We start from the raw sequence: 13,789 nt of genomic DNA, 5'->3' as shown, positions 1-13,789 counted from the left end.
GTGAGAGTGAGAGTGAGAGTGAGTGAGTGAGTTTGATTTTACACCACTTTCAGCAATAACCTACAAATGCTTTGGACACCAGAGAGGTGATTCATACACTGTATCCATGAGGGGAATCACACCTGGGTAAAGTCTCACAGGTGAAAACTTACTGACCATAATTGCTGTTTGTTCAAAACAACTGACTTCCAAAGCTTTGCATTTCTTTCAGGCATGAACATTACAGACATGTTCATGATGCATAAAATCCTCTACCAAAATTTGTAGGGTGACATGGTGCTAACAAGCTGGGGATTTAATCCAATAAACCGTCAAATGTGCAGCCAGTTGTCTTAAAAATGCTGCGCCACATGAACAATTGATACATGGAGACTGACAGTTTATGCTTTGCACAACAGTTGGAATACAGCTACACTTTTGGTCTGATGTTGGACAGATGACTTATGTGCCTACCGTCTATCCCGAGGTGTTCCTGTTGGTGTAACATCCTCTTCAGTCCCCTCCGTCAGGGTGGAGTCATCGTCGTCCACCTCCATGCCTGGTGCACCACCCGCATTCTCCTTGTCTGAGTCTAGGTTCTGAGATACAAACTCAAAATTATTATATAAGTTTTCATAACAGTTCATTTTCTAGGACACTGTCTTTGCTATTTAAAATGTCCATAACATATTTTTCAATTTTGGTAACAGAACAGAAGAATGTCTTTTCTTTCTGATTTAAACATCTGACAAAATAGTGCAAAAGTAATGATGACATTTGTCTCCAGGAAAAATCTGTTGATCTGGTACATTCAGCCACTAATAACCTGTTTAATAACAATAAATTCTACTAAACATTTTGCAGAGAGACAAGTCTAATCCACATGGTGATACATGTGTTATAGTCAACAGTCTGCAACATAAGCATGACAAAATAAAGCAATGCTGATAGAAAACTGCCTAAACAAGTCTTTCAACACAGCAACTTTAAGAAACTTTAGACCCACCTAACACTTAAAGTGTCAAGACATTTTGAAATTGGTGTTCAAATATATTTAGCTTGTGGTCTTGCAAACTGTTAATCTCTCAAACATTCACATGTATTGAAATCGGTTGGACAGACAAATGAGGTCATGGACTCACTAATCCCACAGTTCGATGATCACGATGTTGTGGCTCCTCCTCTCCTCCAGGCCTCCTCGCCCGTGTCTTAGCACGTGGCTGTGGTTGAGGTGGCTGGTCCTTTGGCTTTTGTTTGCTATAAAGCTCTGCTAGGTGGCGCTGTCTTTTCTCCTGCTCCGCCCGGTGTGCTCGGTCTTCCTCCTTCTTCTGACGCAATCGCTCTGCCTTCTGTTTCGCAATGAACTTGCGCACCTTGCTCTGGTCGTAGTGACGTTGTTTGGGGGCAGCAGATGGCTGCTTCTCTGGCTCTGTGGTGGTCAAATGCGTGGATGTGAACAGAATTGTTTCGAGTCATTTTGTAGAAAATAGTGATGATTACATACGAAAATTTGAAGGTTGACTGAAATGACCCAAAACAATGTCCTTAAAATCAGACCTAAGAAGCTTCTTAAAATGGTGATGTCCATTCAAGAATACGCTCAGGAAAAAAATTTGGGAAAGTTCTCAAAAATTTAAAAACTGAACAACAGAAACTTCAAAATCTCAAACAGATGGTTTATATTGTATGACAGTACTTCCAACAAGCTATGGACAGTCTCTTCCATTTGAGATGTTTATTCCAGCAGCATATCTGCTACAACTCACCAGAAGGTTTCAGGGCTTTTCTCTTGACAGCCTGTCTCTTATACTTGGTGTGTCCACCATCCACGCCATCACCTGAACAGAGATCGCAGGTCACATGTTGTCTTCAGAAAGTCAGGTGCAATGAATGAGAACAGTATGCGAAAAAATAAATCTGGGCCTGACAAACCAGAGCATATAATCCACGCTGTAGGGTCAGATACTCTAAACTCAGAATACCATATGCCTGTCATTCAAAAGAGGCACTTGCTAGTGAGCCTGTTTTACTTGAAAAGTTCAACCATGAGGATTTGAACCTTCACATTTGACCTCAGAATATTTCTTCAGCAAATGATCAAGAACTCATTAATAACATTTTGAACCATAATTATTAGTTTCAGGTTGACTAGTGTGAAATCAAAGCTTTACAACCTGAATGAGCCAAGTTTCTCATCAGATTTCACAGATCTGAAAGTCTCTTGACTTAAGACTTTAAAAACTGACCATCAAGCTGAAGGTCATCCAGTATCCGTCTTGCATCATCGGGGAGAGACTTGGTCATCCTGGAGATGGTGTTGCCTCCCACTGCACCCTCTCTGTTGCCCGAGGACAAAAGGTTGTGAGTCTCAGCACCATCAGGGCGACGTACATCCTCATTCTTATTGTCATCTGTTTAGTCAAAAATGTCATAATAAATAACACTGAATTATACAATAGGATTAAATTTCAATTTGCAAGTGAAACATCAAAGGACGTCCCGTCAGGGCACATAGGACTTTATGCAATTAGTGGTCATTAGTTTAACCTGATGATGGGTCCAGAACAAGCTCTGAAACATTGTTTTCAAAGAATACAAAGAAGATGAAACTCAGAAAATTCTCTGTGTTCTTGAATACTGATACTTCAAAAGCCAGTCCAAGATGTAGTTTAACACCAGTAGTCGAAGTGTCAGTGACCTTGGTCTGTCCCCTGTAGATGTAATCTTGTTCTGCTAACAGCTAGTTCAGCAGTGTAAAAGAGTATGGGTGAAAGTTTTGTGCTTCTGTTTAACTCCAATGTTGAAAGTAACAGAATGAGGGTCTCTTGGATTCAAACATTATTGAAGCAGACGTCAAAGACCAAACCAGTGCATAACTGTACAGGAGCCTTTATGTACTATGGGACTTAAGCGCTTACAACAATTGAGTTATGTCTATCCTGTAATTTCTAAAACTTGTTCAATGTGTATAAAAAATGGCTTCATGCCTGTTGGGTTGATATTATCTGACTTCTTGCCCTGGGAAGACTTCTTGGTTGTCTTGGCTGGTCCAAGTGTCTGGAGAATGAGCTGCTGCCCTGCCCTCCATGATGATGTTGTGATGATACCTGCAAGGCAACAAGAATCTCAAACCAACACTGTCAATCTGGGGTCAGAATTTTCAGTAAAAAATTCACTGCCTTTGGGACTGCTTCCATGAAAACGCATGGTCATTCTATTACTTTTACTCATCACATGTTCTGTTGTAGAGTGAGTGAGTGAGTGAGTTGGTGAGTGAGTGTGTGAGTGTGTGTGTGAGTTGGTGAGTGAGTGAGTGAGTGAGTGAGCGAGTGAGAGAGAGTGAGTATTGCTTTTTAAGCTGCTTTTAGCCATATTCCAGCAAGATCACAGCGACAGAGACTTGAAGTGGGCTTCACACAATGTGCGATGTGGGGAATCGAACAGATCTTCGGCATAACAAGCAAATGCTTAAAGCACTAATCTATCCAACCGCCCCAATCCAATAAGGAGTCCATTACAACTTGAACTTCAAAGAAATGTTATGCATGATGCATGCCGATGCTTTGTTCCGTACAAGGCTGGACCCTCATCTTTACTCTATCGTACCTTTAGCACCAGGCTGAGAACTTTCTTTCTCAGGGGCCACAACTCTCAGTCTCTTCGGTTTCTCACTGGAGCTGGTGCCCTCTGCAAAACAAAATACACTCATTTCTTAGAGGTATGTACCAGGGATTCATGGGCTGCGAATTCCTACGTCCTATAGGCATAAAAATTGATAGTGGACACAACACAATATATTAGTGCATCTACTGGGACTGAGAAAATAGCTCAACATCCGATCCAGGAACCACACAAGCGCCTTCAGCATGTACTACTTGCATCAATCTCATCATCATCATCATCATCATCATCATCATCATCATCATCATCATCGTAAAAATCACTGAGTTTGCTACAGGTTGGGTTTTGGTATCTTTTGCAATTTAATTACTGTAACAATTAATGTGACGGTCACAATACACAACAGAATATCAGTATTGATAATAACATTGAAGTGTCTGGGACCCCATTTTGTTGTCAAGGTCTACAGAAAAAATTAAGCGTATAAGTCCCTTGGATGTACAGAAACAATTTCAACATAAAACATACCACAATGTCTTACTCTTGATTACTGGCATATGGATCTGCCAATCCAACACTTTATTCGAGAGAAATAGAATTTAAAATAATCAAAGTTTCCATTTTCTTCTGAGAAGTAAAATATAACCTTCCAAATCTATTCTCAGAAGGAAAGTACCTCGCGGCTGTAATTTCAACTGGCATCTTCATAAATTCATTCAAAAATCATGTTTACGAGATTGCTTAAAAAAATGTTTTTCTCAAACTACACTTGAATTTTTTATTAGACTTGCATGAGAATAAACCCTCCTTATGACCTTCACCTACCATTGTGTGTATCAGCAGACACTTTCCGCTGGAGCTTTCCGACTGCCGTTTTGGGTTTCTTCCGTGGGACAGGAGACTTGCTTCTCACCACCATTTGAAAACGGGGTTCGTTGTGAACCTCTGCGAAACCTGCCCAACAAAACAACATGATATATCACTGTCTAGCTTAACGCAATCACATCACAAATGGATCTGCTCGTGGTCACTGCCTTGCAATAGTTTGTGAAACTATCAGTACAAAATGTACAGGGCTTGAATCAAGAGATGTAAACCTACTTAAATCAGATAAAAATAATAAATCAACAATAAATCTAGCATTAGCATAATTATGCGAGTACGATTTACGAGACGTTAACCTACTTGCACCAGGTGCAACCTAAGATAAAACCTAGTTGCACCGGTGAAAATTCCAGTTCAGAAGGAAAATGGGATGACATAACAGGGTTAAATTTAGTGACTCGCTGCTTGCACTTGTGCATCCCAATATTATAAAAAGCCAACCTGGTTACTACCTTAATTTGCACCAGGTGCGCGTCAAGTTAAGAGAACTAAATCAACATTAAACCTAACATAAGCATGATTATGTCAGCCCATTTTTCTTCTAAACTGTAATTTTCGCTGGTGCAACTAGGTTTTATATTAGGTTGCACCTGGTGCAAGTAGGTTAACATCTCATAAATCGTACTCGCATAATTATGCTAATGTTAGATTTATTGTTGATTTATTACTTCTCAAAACTTGACTTGCACCTAGTGAAAGTTCGGCTAATAACTAGGCTCCACTTCGTAATGTTAGGTTGCACCAGCGCAAGCAACAAGGCACTAAATCATGCCCTGGAGTACAATGGATGCATTTAGCAGAGAACAGTATGGACACAGAAAATGCAGATTACGTCATGTAATCAGAAATGAAATTATAAAACTAGTATCAAGTGGTGTCATGAACCACTTGTCACCAGTACTAAGCAGCTTTGATCATATTGGCTCTCCCACTAGGTCTCCAGTTAACAGCTGACATCAGCAAAATAATCATCTAAGGCATTGATAATATTGGTGTGCATCCCTCAAGATGACAGAACCTTGTGGCTGAAATCCCCGTAACTGTATTGATAATTTAAAGCTATGCACATTGAAAATATTAACCACTTTTATTGTTTAAAAGGGCATTGATGCGGAGCGAATAATGTTTCTCACCAACAGTCTAATTATGAAACCAAGCTGCAAATTGGTCAGCACCCGCTCCCTCATCCGTAACAGACAAAGGGACTGGGCTCCTGTCCACATTAGCAGAATTTCTTCACCCTAAAACTTGAGGAGGCCAGATGCCCATCACATGGCAATATTTCAAAATATCCATGGTATTCCTTATCTGATTGTAACAAAATATCCCAACAGTGTAGTTTTTTTCTGTTGCCTAGATGGTATAGTGACTGATCCAATTTGATCCTATTTCTGTGTTTTTTACCTTGATATTTAATCATGTTATGTGCAAATATGATGTCTACGTACACGTAGCAAGCCATTTGTTTCATATAAGTCCGAAAGATTGCAAAGCTTTATATTTAGACAGCTTTGAGGGTTGGCCCAGCTGTCACAGCAAACATCATACGTAAATTTTGGTAGCTACGACCCTGGTTTATTATCTATGATAATAAAACAACTAATAACGACTTTGCCATTGGTAGAGAAATCTGAAAATTTTCTTACATAAAAAAAACCTGATTATACCCATTTACCCAAGTACACAGTAAATACCTATGCACATTTCTTATGTAACAACGAAGTTCTGTTGGTATCCTCAAAACAGTTTCGGCACAAAAGTGTTTTCAGGCTGCACGTGACACAGAGATTACATCTTCCTTGCTGTAACTCGCGTTTGATGGAATAAACCTACACATATTATTTGTCATCATTCTCTGGCTGGTCAGTTAATGAATTTATAACAGGTATAAATGGTGGTAACACCACTAAAACTACTTGACATAGGTTCCCATTTGGCGTTTCTCCTGTCTGGAGTAAAAATACTCAACATTATAAATTAAGGTATGTAGTGGCAAATGTATTGCAACTTATGTAATATGTGCATGTAAGTGATGCAAGAGGGTTTATCAGCTGAGTTACAAACACAAACATCGATCAAAGGATTAAGCGATAACACACTGATTGATTAATTACTTCCACAGCGGATTTGTCAAAAAGGCAGTGTTTATGAGTGTAGATTTACTTAATCTATACTGAATACACCCTGTCGTAAAGTACGAGTGTAAAAGCAACATCATTCCTACAAAGAATTAACCACAACATCATTGATTGAATGATTGTTGCTCATTATTGGCTAACTAATGGCGGACATCATACAGTTAGTTGCCAGGTGTGCTGTCCTGGGTGACCAGTGAGATTATGTATACATGTACAACAGTGTGAAAATTTCTCAAACGATGTGTCACTTTTTCACATATTAGACTGTTGAAAGATACAAGACATACAGCAGGATTATTTACCAGCTGCAGATGAATGGAATACCGTTCTTTTATGTCAATATTGATGGATACATTCCTGAACAAGGTAATAGCCTGACATTGTTGCTATAACTTTCGTCTGTCTTAAATTTAATATTTGCATTTTGTTTTAATTTATTTCTTGTAGCCTTCGGCAGAATCCATATTACAGAAAACATGCACTAGGTCGCGAATAGGGTGTGTGTGAAATATGATTCACGTTGGCAATCCATACAATGTTTAGATATTAAAATCATGTTAGAAATTCACTGTAAGTATAAGCAGACCGTGTGGGGGTTTTCCTTATTAACTTTCAAAATGCATACAAATGTGACAAGAAACTAATTAGGCTTATCAGACAAAATATAAAGACCTACACTGACTTGGTTATTTTTCAGTCCTAACGTTTTTCACTGGCAGATGAGTAAACTTCAAGGAGTTTGATGACTTCATCTTTGTTGATCAGTCTACACATAAACTAGCAGTTGTGCATATGGGAGGCACAGCAGAGGTCACAAACCAGTCATGAATTCTGGGATATCATCCGGGTACTCACGGGAGAAAAACAATAACAAAAGAAACCACCAGTCCACAGAAATTGCTCTGCCTCAGGGCCCCTTTAATTACAATTCCAGTGTCTTTCTTGCGTGTGTGCATTTCATTGCATGATAGCACTAGTTATAAAAAAAACCCATTAATTAGAAAAAACTGGGGAAAAATCCTCAAGATTGGTGATTACATTAAAAATGTATATATATTTCAAATATAATCGACAACCATTCACCACAAATCCTCCGATAAACAAGAGTGGATTTGGTTTCCAATTCCCAACACTAGTCAGCCCATGGCCCAAACTACAACCACTTTCCATCCTATCAGAATACCGTCCCACTTCACTATTGACAATGACTGACAGCAATTCCACTACATTGAAATGACTTTGGATCATATTCCCCTCATAATAAATTTATGGACGTCAAATTCTTTAATATGAGGCACACGACATTTCATAGTATGATCCTACTACTTCATCAGGAACTTCATATTCCCCACATTACAGAATTTGACATCAATAATTTTCCCTCTTATGTATATCACTTCTAAACGTCATTCAAGGCCATAATATTCCACCAGTTTATCAGTAGGAGATTCTGCCATTGTCATAAAGTGATGACCTTATGGAATGTGGAACTATTTACCACCACCATAACTACGTCTGCCTGTCAACATTGGGCTCAGGGTATGTGGAACTGATAGTGAAGTCAGTTTGGTCAGTTTTGGATCAGCCTTGTTAACACACTGACATCTTCAGTTTACGAGGTAACAGGTAGCCATCTGACAAGCTGACTACAAAGAGATTTATGACAATTTCATATCTTCACACTTCAAACCTCGCCCCACTTTAAACCGTGCCTCTAAGTAGGGACTATTTTATTGCCACTATTCACCATATTCTCACCGTACAATGTACACATACTGTTTGTATTTTGAAGATGTCATATATTGTCTGGTGAGGGGGCTGATAATCAAAACAAGATAACTCCTTGACAAGGGGGTAAATATGGTGTGCCAATCCAGCTAAAAATATTGTTGGACTTATACTTATAGATGAGAACAGACAAAATAGACAGGGTCAGATTTCATCACAGAGCTGAAGATGTGGCTGCTTTTCTGTGTTTAGATGCACCGAGTCATCCTTGTTCACTGAAGCAGAGACTACCAACTCCTACACTGCATCTGTTCATGCTAGTGCTGGGAATTGAGTGGTTGGCTAGCTCTATTTTTCAGATTTTCCTATTCAGGCTGTTATGGCAGATAAGTATGAAAAAAAAAAACATACTTATAGTTCTATGATGGTTCTGTTTTGTTTTATCTAGAAACTTTGAAAATTCCATTTGCAATTTCAATTTCAAGAAAGTCTTCAAGAAATGCAGTGGAAGCTGTAGCCAAAATCATTTGAGAAAATGTGATCGTTTGCTTGGACCCATCTTCTACTATTTCAATTACCTGGAACACCATCAATGTTCCATGTCGCCAACTTGGACTGAAACTCTGATTTGGAGAAAGGGTCTTGACAGCAATTTGTAGCTTCAAGTTGACAGGGACTGTCACCACCAACGTAATTCAAGCTCATTCATTTCAAATCAGTGTAAGTTTATGTTATCACGTCTATATCCTTCTTTAAAATGTGACAAAAAGAAAACATAACCATCACTGGTATCACCCAAAATACCTTTGTATACAGGAAGTGGTGGTCCTGCTGCCACCTTCCGTACTCTGGGCTGTCTGTCTGCCACGCCATCTGCTACAGTAGTTGTGTGGACAGCATCACCGATGCTGTGCAGGACATGTTGAGGGTTGTCTGCTGTCTCAGCCAATCCTCCAGATGCTGCAACTATACTGTCTTGACTGGTATCTGAACAAACAAATTCCCGTAGAATTACCAACTGGCCTTGAGAAGTGTCATGAAGTTCATTTGGTCCAATGGTTCTTTGAACATAAATATTTCAATCGCCTAACAACTTCACAACTCCCTGATATGGGAGGAGAGCCAAAAGTAATACAGATGCTAACAATCCAAGAAACGTGATCAGGTCAATCTTGAGATTCATCATATGTTCCTGGCATACCAAAGGGACACAACTCCGCACAACAATTACAGTGCTTTATACAACTGGGTCTCCTGTGTCTCTTACATACACATGTTGATCATACTGCAAGTGAGTGAATTTTAGTTTTACACCACTTTAAGAAATATTCCAGCAATATCAATGCAAAGGACACCAGAAATGATTTTCATACATTGTAAACATGTAGGGAATCGAGTCTGGATTTTCAGCATGACAAGCGAACACTACCCCACTGGCTCAGAAACAATTAGAAACACTAGAAAATAGGAAACGTTCCATGACAGTGAGGTTAGCTTTCCAAAAAGTTCCTGTACTAGTGACATTATCCTTCCTTAAAAGAACTTTCTATGCAACTTTGAGAAACATTTTTGTCATGCATAGTGGTTCTTTATCTTTTAATACAGATTTTATATTATTTTCGTAAAACAATATGGAAAAGGAAAGACGTCTTAATGACGTAACCACCAGACTACCCTGATCATCGTATGAAACAGTAACATTCCAATACCACAGCAGCCTGTAAACAGTTCATTCCTGACGAACTCATGATTAAAAGCATTCACAGCAACAATCAGAATAGAATGACACACAATCACAGGGCCACACTACAGGCTAGCCAAAGATGCTTGAGGCGAGGAACCCAAACTACTGGCTTGAAAATCTTAGATCAATTTCCGTAACTTACTGGACCAAACATAAGTTTCCTCTACTCTGGCTTCAGACAAGTGGCTTAAATCAGACTACTCCTTTCTTATCATAGTCAGCTCTTGTAACAAGTTTCAGGCCCTTTCTCAGACTGGACCACCAAACTGTGCATAAATCATTGAAATAGTTCTTTTTCATAAGTTTCACGTCTAGATCTATCTATATGAATCAGAAAATGAAGACGAGGGATATTTTTAAACTCTCCTTACTTTATGTGCTTCTGACTTGTGTTCTTCATGCCTCCAACTGACTCTCACTTAACCATTGTCTAAATGCGTGTTTAACAGTCTTTCTGTCAAGGAAGTCAAATGAACAATAGACAGTTCTTACACCTAGAATTAGAAACTACATTTCTGTGGAGCTCTTGAACACTAAGCAGATAAAACTGCCATTGATTCCCACACTGCGATTCGGCTTGTCAACCCCACTCAAGTCCTGATAAAACAATCTCTTTCCCTGCAACATTCCGACCCCAAGCATGGGGCCTTAGTCACCAAGGGAGATAACACAGTGCAGGAGGCAGCATGGTGACTTCTATCCTGAACACACAGTTTGGAGCTTAGACAGAGAATGTTGAAAGGCTCATCAGTAGTAAAAGGAGCCTTGGAGTGGCCAAGGGAGATAACGTATGGCAGATGCAGCAAGTGACTTCTATCCTGAACACACAGATTTGTGCTTTGACAGAGAGAGTTAAGGCTCGTCAGTAGTAAATGGGGCCTTGGAGTCACCAAGGGAGATAACGCAGTGCAGGAGGCAGCAATAGTGACTTCTAATAGTTCTATCCTAAACACACAGATGTTTGCTTTGACAGAGAGAGTTAAGGCTCGTCAGTAGTAAATGGGGCCTTGGAGTCGCCAAGGGGGTAGCATGGTGACTGCCCAACACTGTACAGATTCTTGCCTTGACAGAGAAAGATGAAAGGCTTATGTGTAGTAAAGACAATGGGCACACAATGACAATCTGCAAAAGTCATTAATACTGATCATTGTCAAGTTTAAAAAATCATACAACAGAACAACAGTTGTAAGGAGATACTACTTGCCTAACGACAACCTATTTTCACACAGTTCCACAACATACCTGAAGATGATGCTGTAAGGCGCTGCTGGCGAATCTTCTCTCGTATTTTCTCAAACAATTCTGAAATATAGGGAGCATAACACTTTTAGCTGTAACAAATTCAGACACACATCATGTACTGTCATGCGATCTTTAGTGCATCAGACCAGTCTGTAAGTAATTGTTACAAGACCATTCACGCATATGTACCACTTCAAATTTTAGTGAGAATTTTTCATGGTTTATTTTTTTTACTGAAGCAGAGGTATTCGTTTTCTTACCCTAAAACAATCAGAGGAATAACTCTGATGAGCACATTTCAGTGTTCCAATTTGTAGTTCCTTGTGCACCCCAGACAGTCAAATGTGGCTATTTGTTGCATTGTACACAATCCATTACTAAGCAAATTATGCTCTTCAATTATCCATTTTACAGTGAAAGCCCTCTAAACCGGCATTCACTGGGACAGGCAGGAAATGCATGCCTATTAGAGAACCTTCCTCTTTTCAATCTCAGAATGATCATGAAGAAGAGTCAAGAGTTAACATCTTTTGAAACTTTTCCACCTCTGGCTGTATCACATTTCTTGGATAGGGTCTTATTGGGTGAAGTACAGAAAAACAACAATTAATTTATAATGCAATTGACGCCTGTCGCTCACCAATTTCCTTCATGTACTTAGGTCAAATCCTTATCCATACTTCTATCAGGCAATGAGCTTAATGCCAATCAACAGGACAGCCAAGATACTGGATGTCAGTTTAGGGAGCGTTAAATACCGTTAAACATTTTATTGGACTCTCCTTGATGTGCCGAAATATGGAATAGACTGACAGCATAAATTAAGTAGCTTCTGCCAGGACCAAACTCTGATGCTGATATTGAGGGCAGATGGTTTAGAGGGCTGCCAGTTTTGAGAGCTTCCACTGTACTGGAAATTCATCTCCCATACAGATAATTGTTTGACAGAAATTGATTCACTTTCATGGATAAAATCATACAACCAGGAAAAGAATAGTGGGTTTGTTATTTATCCTGTTTATACTGGTATTACTGTTCTACAGACTGTAGACATCAAACTGTTTGCTACAGTTTATTATTCAATATCATTTGATGTTTAAATACTTAAATAAGAAATTGAAAGTCACCATTAAGGTATGAGAATTGTTGTTCATATCAAACTCCAGACTCGCAGCTTCATTGAGTTTGTGTTTTAACTGTTTGCTTGATCAGGGTTTCCAGTTTCTTGTCAGTTATTAAAAGAGACTGAAACTACTTCAACTTGTGTGTATTTTATATAAACTAGACACTCATTTGTGAAATGACTTCAAATAAGATAATTCAAGGAATGTTCGGGCATCTTCACACTCAGGGAACTCAGGCATTGTGCACGGCAGAAGAAGTAATTTACATACACTTCTTTCCAGATGATCATATTGGATAAAAACTGTAGAAATAATTACAATCTAACTAAATAACTTAAATACTCATAATCTATGGTAAAAAAGTTTCTTTCTAAATCTTACTCATACCTAACTTGTTAAAGCATAAAGGGCTCTGTATATGGATAAAGACTATGTTCATGCCCCAGAAATGCAGGGTTATTTTTCTATTATCTTCAAGGATCATTAGCACAGTTCCTGGCTATCTGATCCAACTCTGTAGGATACTTCTTACTACCTCCACGTATTTGTTTTCAGTACCGAAAATCAATCAGCTCAAAAAGTGTTCCTTTTGATTACTCAACCCACAAATACATCTCCAACAAAAGGTCTGATTGTTCCTTACAGAAACACTGTGTTGTACTGGAATCAACAACATGAGCTTATTGATTGTAGTATAATCCATGAGCACTTCACTCAGACAAATAAGCTTCTATTAGATAGACAAGACGACACAATCCATAACTGACTCTAATTTCTCCACCACAAGCAGCCAGGTCGCCATCCAGCAATGTGTATTCATTCAAATCACACTTGAGGAATTTATATTAAGATTCCAGATTAGATCGGGGCTGGTTAGATAGCAATCTTCACCACACTGTAATATAAAACTTAATGTAGTCAGCGATCGGGGTGAGTCAGGGCATGACATACCTATTATACCTAGTCTTCAGGAAAATCTTACATCTCCACAGGCACAGGGAAACAGTATCATGAATAGCCTCTACTCTAATCCATCTCTTTATTTAGCCAGGCACAACAGCTTCTTCCAACATGAAACAGTTCAGACATTATGAAGATTATTCACCCAACAGACTATAGAGACCCTGATATTTGATGGGTACAAGCAATCATGAACTTTTAAACTTTATTGATTGACTGCATTCTGTGAATGCTTATAATAGTTGATTGTTGTTTATCGAAGCAGTTAGCACAATTCCAGCTATATCTTGGTAGATTGTAAATTCTTCTGGCTTGTTTGGATAGACTGATCTCTGACCTGAGTTTCTCATTGGTACACACAAGCTTAA

The 13,789-nt window shown here is 38.9% G+C and overlaps 1 protein-coding gene across 1 annotated transcript in view; it reads right to left on the bottom strand.

Annotated features, from left to right (window-relative positions):
* The window catches only part of LOC137273302 (centrosome-associated protein 350-like), a 122,162-nt gene that overhangs the window by 24,283 nt on the left and 84,090 nt on the right, over nucleotides 1–13,789 (bottom strand). Inside the window, exons 7-15 of the mRNA XM_067805858.1 lie at nucleotides 11,338–11,397; nucleotides 9,156–9,338; nucleotides 4,426–4,554; nucleotides 3,586–3,666; nucleotides 2,967–3,086; nucleotides 2,226–2,390; nucleotides 1,746–1,817; nucleotides 1,122–1,408; nucleotides 454–578 (exon numbers count right to left, since the gene is read on the bottom strand). Coding sequence (XP_067661959.1) covers nucleotides 454–578; nucleotides 1,122–1,408; nucleotides 1,746–1,817; nucleotides 2,226–2,390; nucleotides 2,967–3,086; nucleotides 3,586–3,666; nucleotides 4,426–4,554; nucleotides 9,156–9,338; nucleotides 11,338–11,397 — 1,222 coding nt within the window. The remainder of the gene's footprint in view (nucleotides 1–453; nucleotides 579–1,121; nucleotides 1,409–1,745; nucleotides 1,818–2,225; nucleotides 2,391–2,966; nucleotides 3,087–3,585; nucleotides 3,667–4,425; nucleotides 4,555–9,155; nucleotides 9,339–11,337; nucleotides 11,398–13,789) is intronic.

The sequence above is a fragment of the Haliotis asinina genome, chromosome 2 (assembly GCF_037392515.1).
Source record: "Haliotis asinina isolate JCU_RB_2024 chromosome 2, JCU_Hal_asi_v2, whole genome shotgun sequence".
Lineage (NCBI taxonomy): Eukaryota > Metazoa > Mollusca > Gastropoda > Lepetellida > Haliotidae > Haliotis > Haliotis asinina.
The sequence above is the reverse complement of the archived record's forward strand: the minus strand, read 5'-3'. Positions and strand labels throughout refer to the sequence as shown.